This window comes from Pygoscelis adeliae, unplaced genomic scaffold, assembly GCF_000699105.1.
Source record: "Pygoscelis adeliae isolate BGI_AS28 unplaced genomic scaffold, ASM69910v1 Scaffold189, whole genome shotgun sequence".
Taxonomy (NCBI): Eukaryota; Metazoa; Chordata; class Aves; order Sphenisciformes; family Spheniscidae; genus Pygoscelis; species Pygoscelis adeliae.
The window spans coordinates 2182026-2188950 of NW_008825543.1; the positions used below are offsets into that span (position 1 = coordinate 2182026).

At 48.9% G+C, this 6925-nt stretch overlaps 1 protein-coding gene across 1 annotated transcript in view; it reads right to left on the bottom strand.

Annotated features, from left to right (window-relative positions):
* The window catches only part of LOC103923604 (complement receptor type 1-like), a gene marked incomplete at its 5' end in the record, with an annotated part of 17339 nt that extends 11176 nt beyond the window's left edge, over positions 1–6163 (bottom strand). Inside the window, 10 exon segments of the mRNA XM_009331988.1 lie at positions 169–351; positions 881–1060; positions 1403–1585; positions 1835–2029; positions 2606–2691; positions 2865–2964; positions 3154–3345; positions 3451–3630; positions 4019–4213; positions 5978–6163. Coding sequence (XP_009330263.1) covers positions 169–351; positions 881–1060; positions 1403–1585; positions 1835–2029; positions 2606–2691; positions 2865–2964; positions 3154–3345; positions 3451–3630; positions 4019–4213; positions 5978–6163 — 1680 coding nt within the window.
* Positions 6164–6925: the final 762 nt, after the last annotated feature.

The following is a 6925-nucleotide window of genomic DNA, read 5'->3' on the forward strand; positions in this document are numbered from 1 at the left end:
TGGACCATGGGGGCTTGTGCTGGTGATCGTTGGAAGTGAAAAGCAGCCGAGCTTGGGCTGGGGAAGCGGCTGCCAGAGCTGGGGGTTCTCCCTTTGTTTTTGTGAGGTCAAAATTCAGGGAAGGCTGTGTGACCCTTTTCAGTACGGGTAACAGCATTCCCAGCTCACCTTCACACCGGGGGTAAGGGATGCTCCAGGTTCCGGATTTCAAACAAAAAACTGTTGTTTTCCCAGTGAGGACATACCCCGGGTCACAGTAGTACTTCACTGATGTTCCAGGGATGAACACTTTCACATCCTTGCTCTCGTGCTGTCCATTTTTGATATTTGGAGGGGAAGGACACTGTAGCACTACAAGGAGGGGAAAAAAGTGGTGAGGAGCACGTACCAGAAACACCCACTGTAGGGTAAGGCAGCCTTTTCACTTCTTTCTTTTCCATTAACTTTTCCCAAATAGCTAGGGATGTCAATGTATGAATTATGTTTCCATCCTACCCTCACCTATCTTCCAGCCTTCATGTTTTTTGAGCTTATTGACATCAAGAATGATCTTTTCTCACTCTTTAGGCATTTACAGTGGTTAGTTTCCATCTGTGGCTGTAACAGCTTGCTCGGGCTTTTCTGTGGTTGTGAACAAGATCAGACACTAGCCTAGCTCTCTCTCCATTTGTGGATTCATTTAAGGAGATGAAAGCCCTATGTAACAACAGTCTGAATGGGTGTTATGAAGATGGGTGGACAGGTATTTGCATGTTTTTCCTTTCCAGTCCTGGAGAGTGGCCCCTTTACCTCCAAGGTGAGGCAGTTGCACCCTGCCAGGTGCACTCACACAGTGGTTCAGAAGAAATCGGCTGCCACCCACTGCCTCGTTTACACTTACTCTTTTCACAGACGGGCACAGGAGGGTCCCATGTGCCCCCAAACTGGCACTGAGACTCTTGAGAGCCCTTCAAGGCGTAACCAAAATCGCATTCGAAGACAATGATGTCTGCGAGTCTGTACATGGTCTCCAGCCCAGTCGTTCTTCCGTTTGCGATCTCTGGTCTTTTGCAGCCGGTTGCTGGAAGTGAAGAGCACAAGGCACCGCTGGGGACGCGAAGCCCATCCCGGGTGCGGAGGGGCACTGCTGCCTGCTGCCGATCCTTGCCATCACTGTCATGGGCATGTCAACATCATTGACTCTTATCCTTACACAAAATATCATTATTCAACTGCACTTGTAGCCTGTCCTCACTGGGGGGCAGAAAGAGAAATCCACAGAGGCAGGTGGGGCTCCTCCTGCCTGTGGGATCTTTGGCCTCTGCCTCTTACTGGAGATTTGGTCTGCAGCGATCAGACCGAGAGCCAAGAAGGAAGAAAGGACCCGGGGAAGGGTAAAAGAAATCAACACACACACACACACCTTCACAGCGGGGCCGGGGCCGGCTCCATGTCCCCTTGGCGGTACAGCTGATGGAGGCGTTCCCGATGAGGGAGTAGCCATCCCTGCAGGTGTACTGCACAGCCGAGCCTGGAAGGTGGGTGTCCAAGGACTGGCCGCTGTGATTCCCGTTGGCGATGCCTGGAGGGGGAGGACACTTCACCTCTGTGAAGGAGAAGGAAAGGCAGGTAAGAAATATGGACAAGGCAAGAAAAAAAAAATTAAAAATCCAACTTTTAAAAACCAAAGGATGAAGACAATTAATTCCATTAACTCCTTTCAATAAATATCTGTCATGTTAGCTGACTTCCTATCAGTGGGTGCAGCCCCCACCGCAGCCATGGTCATTCCTTCTGCCACTCACAACCAAGTCTCGCCAGCGGGGACGGATGCCCGTGCACCACAGAGCCCTACCTCCGCACCGCGGCGGTGGCCCGCTCCACACGCCGTGCTCCCCGTCCACCGTGGTGCAGAAGATGGAGGGCTCTCCAGCCAGCGGGTGGCCGGAGTCGCAGGTGTAGATGACCACGTCCGCGTAGGAGAAGGTGCCCGTCAAGTGCCCGCTGTGTCTCCCGTGGGGGATGTCCGGAGGCGGATCGCAGGTGATACCTGTGGGCGCGTACAAGGTGGCTGTTAGCATCAGTGCCGCAGCAGCACCTGGGGTCTGCAGGACACACACGCTTCCCAGGAAGGGAACCGATGGGGATGAACCCGTCTCAGCGGTGATGCTCTCCGGATACAATGACCCAAATTATCCAGAGACAAACCTTGTATGGAAAAAAATCACACGTGGGAAGGAAAACGTGCGCCCTCCTGTGAGTCACTTCCTTGCTGCCCATGTCTGGAGCTGGTGGGACAATTCTTACCTCCCTTTCCATAACCATTGGTGACACATGCAGAGAGAGACTGGCCACGCCATTCCTACACATGACCAGTGAGAAATACTTACCCCAGTAACAGGGAGTTTAAAATATTAATGGTTTTCCCAGTTTGGACCAGGATAAATGAAAGACCTTTGGAAACATTTTCAGAAACATCCAAACCAAAACAAAATGAAAAGAAAAATTGAAGATTTGACACGTTGAGTGACTTGAGAAATCTTTTGCAATAAAATCTTTGTCTTGAAAGATGTGCCACTGTCTCTTGCAAGCCATCTCCAAAGGCCTTTTGTTGTGGCCTACTTACGCTGGCAGACAGGAGCATCTCCACTCCACGAGACATGTGTGCCAGAGACCTCGCATGTTCTCTGAGAGCCTCCAACCAGCTTGTACCTGGAGTCACACAGAAGGATTTATTAATTTACATTAGGAGACTTGAGATTTCTTTACAACCCTTCTAACTGGCAGCCAAGACTTCTGACTTGGGAACTACGTTCCTTCATGTAAAGCTAAAAATCTGCTTTACTCTCACCTGGCAGCTGAATTCAGCTAGTCACAAGACTCACCCCTCGTTACAAGTGTAATTCACTTTGGACCCGAAGAGGAGGTCCGTCAGGACAACAGCTCTGCCATTCTCCGGATCCCCTGGGTTAGCACATTGTTTCCCTGGAAGGGAACATGAGCCACCATTAGCCCTCAGCTGCTCACTCACATCCCACCCATCCCTGGGTCGGCACCCAGGGATGCCAACACAGAGAGCGGACCACATAAAGTAAAGAAACCCATAATGCCAGAAAAATGTGAAAATCCAGCCAAGCCTGACACTTTAGGTTTTTCAGCACTTGCAGGACATACTTTTACAGAACTCCTGCGCTGGAGACCATGTCCGATTCCTGAGGCATGTGATGGCCGGCGGCATGCCCGGGTGCCAGGTGTACCCAGGCCAGCACACGTATTCCACCTTCCTCCCCACGGGAAAGATGGTCTGGTTGCTGTACGGCTCCTTCAGCTCAGCAAACGCCAGTCTGGTAGGTGCATTGCAGCCAGCTACCAAGAAAGATAAGCCAGCCCAGTTGTTAAAGGAGTCAAGAAAAAGCAGATCTGGGAGAGCAGGAGAAAGGTTAACATTCAGAGCACTGTTGGAACACTTGCCCTGCTCGCACACTGGCACGGGTGGCTCCCAGGTGTTATTTAGTTGGCACTGTACCACACTCTGGCCGTGTAGAACATAGCCTGGCTCACACTCAAAGGCAATGGTATCCTTGTGTGTGTAGGCAGTCCTAGGAGACACTATTCTCCCATTCTTGACCTGTGGGACAGGACATCTTGCCTCTGGAAAAGAAGTGCGGGTCCTCAAAACACGCAGTGTGCAGAGCTGTGCAGCTGCAAAGCCACTTAAGAGTTGCAATCCCTTTTAAGACACAAGTCTGAAAGTAATTTTCCCATAGATGATGTACTGCCTGCATCCAGAGATGGCAAACATTGAGGGAGAGACCCAAACCGAAAGGTGAGGCTGGGGATGCTGGAGGCAGTGGGGTGGTCCTCCAGCCTCCTCCCCTCTGCCTGGCCACAGCTGCAAATCAGCCCGTGCAAATCCTGCCCTAGCAGGCACTCGGGCAAGAAGTGCAATTGTCTGGAGGTTTCCTAGGCTTTCCGAACACGAAGCAGTAGGGCAGGGAGGATTGCACCCGAGTATTAGGATGTGCACGCACAACCCTACCTCCGCACTGCGGGGGTGGCCCGCTCCAGACGCCGTTTTTCCCATCCTCGGTGGTGCAGTAGATGGAGGGCTCTCCGCGGAGCGGGTACCCGGGGTTGCAGGTGTATGTTACAGATGTGCCGAAGTGGAATTCATCCAGCAGCCTGCCCGTGTGCTTCCCATTGGGAATGTCCGGAGGCGGCTCACAAGGGATACCTGCAGAGGTGCAGAACAAGGCTTCTAAATTCAACAGCAGCACCAAAGTACTTTAAATCCCTCAGTCTGTGGGGCATAAACACTTGTCCTAGAGATGGAGTAACTGCAATGAAGTGACCTTCTAGATGAGGCCTTGTAGGCAAACTGGATCCCATGTCCCTGGTCAGCTATTTCTATGACAGAAAGCAGACCAGTGAGACAAACCTCTATGGAGGAAACACCTACCTGCTTTATCTTTTCTACTGTTTAAGAAATAAAAAAGCAGGTATTTCTTTTGTATCGCCTGTGTAAAATCCTGATTTTTCAGCTGCACACAGTGCAAAGGCACGCACAGGCAGAAATTTGAAATTAACCTATGTCACCTTAGGTTAATATGTACCTGGAGAACCTGTAAAATGCTTTAAAACACCAGAACGTGCCAGTAAATGTTTCTTACTTATATGAAACTGTCACCTAATCAGCAACAGTAGTTAATCAGCAGAGAAACACTCAGGTGTAATTGCTGAGGTGCGGCACGGCAGCTCTTTGGGTACACATCAGTTATCCGTGCTCATAGTGAAAGAGAGAGCCTGCGGTTTGGGACTTTGGGATTCCACTTCTGGCCCTCCCACAGCGCTCTGCCTCTTCTGAGGGTTGTGCCTTGGTCTCTCTGTGTCTAACAATAACAACCCTTAAGCAGAAGATAATATTTTCCCTTCCTCTCTTGTAATGCGCTTGTGATGTTAGTCAGAGACAGGATACCCAAGCACTGCTGAAAAAGCTCCAGCTGAGACATTGCTTTCTATAATCCATTAAGCTTTGAGATCTTGTACCTTTTCCCAGAACATTTTCGTTTGACATCAAAACCTTCTGATATTTTTCATGCCCACAGAGCAGAGAAATTCCCTGTGAAAGCTTTGATTGGAAAGATTTGGCAGTCTCTGCTGGAAAATATTTACCGGATCCATGCAAACCCCCCCGGAGCTGTCGGCTACTTACGCTGACAAATGGGAATGTCACCACTCCATGCAACATGTCCACCAGAAATCTCACACCGTCTGCTGGATTGTCCAATTAACCTGTGCCTGGTGTTAAAAGGATTGAGCGTTCATCCCAAGTCATTTCAGTGTAAGTTACTACCTCCTCCTCGCCACCCCGGAAGGCGTGATCAGCCCCGCTGTCAGCAAAGCTCTGGCCCTGAAGAAGTTTCCTTCCTCGCTCAGCACCACCTTACCGATTTCACAGTATATACATGTACACATAAGATAGGGAACACCTTATGTGTTCATACAGGTGCAGAACTCTATAGAGTGGCTTCTGTATATAATCCATTTATCGGGAATGAATGAATAGGAGGAAAAAAGGGAGACTTACCTAATACATCTCTCCTTGCTGTTTTAAGCAGTTGCCAAAACCAGGACTTACCCTTCTTCACAGCCGTAGAGCACTGTTGACCCAAACAGGACATCTGTTAGGGAGATGATTTTCCCATTCACGGGTTCACCAGGATGACTGCATTGTTTCCCTGGGGGAGAAGAAAACCTCATTTTAGGCTTCTCTCTGTCTATACCACAGCACAACAGATGCGACTGTTAGTCCAGTAATCTGTCCACATTTCCAGTTACCCCCAAAACGGGTTTTGAATAGCATAAAGTTACATGGCTTTACTAGTCACATACTATTTGAACACCAGAATAAGGTTCAGGTTTTTGCAGCATGGACAGAACCTAGCACCTATTCCTTCTTGAATAACAGACACCAAATCAAGGAGCTATTCACTTTTACAGAACTCTAGTGCTTCTGACCACACTCCGCTCTCAAGGCATGTAATAGTAGGTGACATTTCTGGGTGTTTAGCGTATCCAGGGCGGCAAGTGTATTGCACAGTCTTCCCAACAGAAAAATCAATCTCATTTTTATGCTCCTCATTTAGCTCAGCAAAGCGTAACCTTGTAGGAGCACCACAACCACCTATTGAAAAAGAAAACAGACGTGAGAATCAGGCAGGACAGGCTTGCTGGGTGCAAGCACAGAAAGAACACTGTTATGAGAAAGGTGTTTGGTTTGCCTTGCAAAATTGTTTATTTTAATTAATATAGCCATTATTAAACAAACACAACTTATTTTCCCAAAGGATTCCAGAGGATCAGGTTCTTATTCCCAGGATATACTCAAATCTTCCACCCACAGGGTTTAACCACATTTTTTTAATGGGGTTAGGGGACATAAAATAGTGTACCCCAAGGCAGCTACGTCACGATTTACCTGGAAGTTCAGGCCTGTTTGAGAACTGCTGGTAATGGTACAGTCTACTGCAGACGGGAACAGGAGGGTGCCAGCTGCCATCCTCCTGGCAGAAGATTCTAGCACTGCCTTGCAGGCTGTAACCATTGTGACACTGAAATGTCACCATTTGCCCAGGTGCGAAGATAAGTCCTTGACCAAGAACTTGCCTTCCATTCTCTATATGTGGATTTATGCAGATGATCTCTGGAAGTGATGATGTACAGAAGTGATGTGCAAATGGAGTCGGAACAAAACAAAACAAAAAACTCACAGGCTGTTAATATTGCAACAACAAAACCTACATGACATCTACATAAACCTCCCCAGCCCCACCGTCACAATAGAAGGGCTTGAAATTAATTTACACCATGCAACACTTTACATGGGATTAACCTTCTCTGAGGATCTGGTTGCAATGGTCAGGGCCTCCCCTGTGCTCAGAGCCAC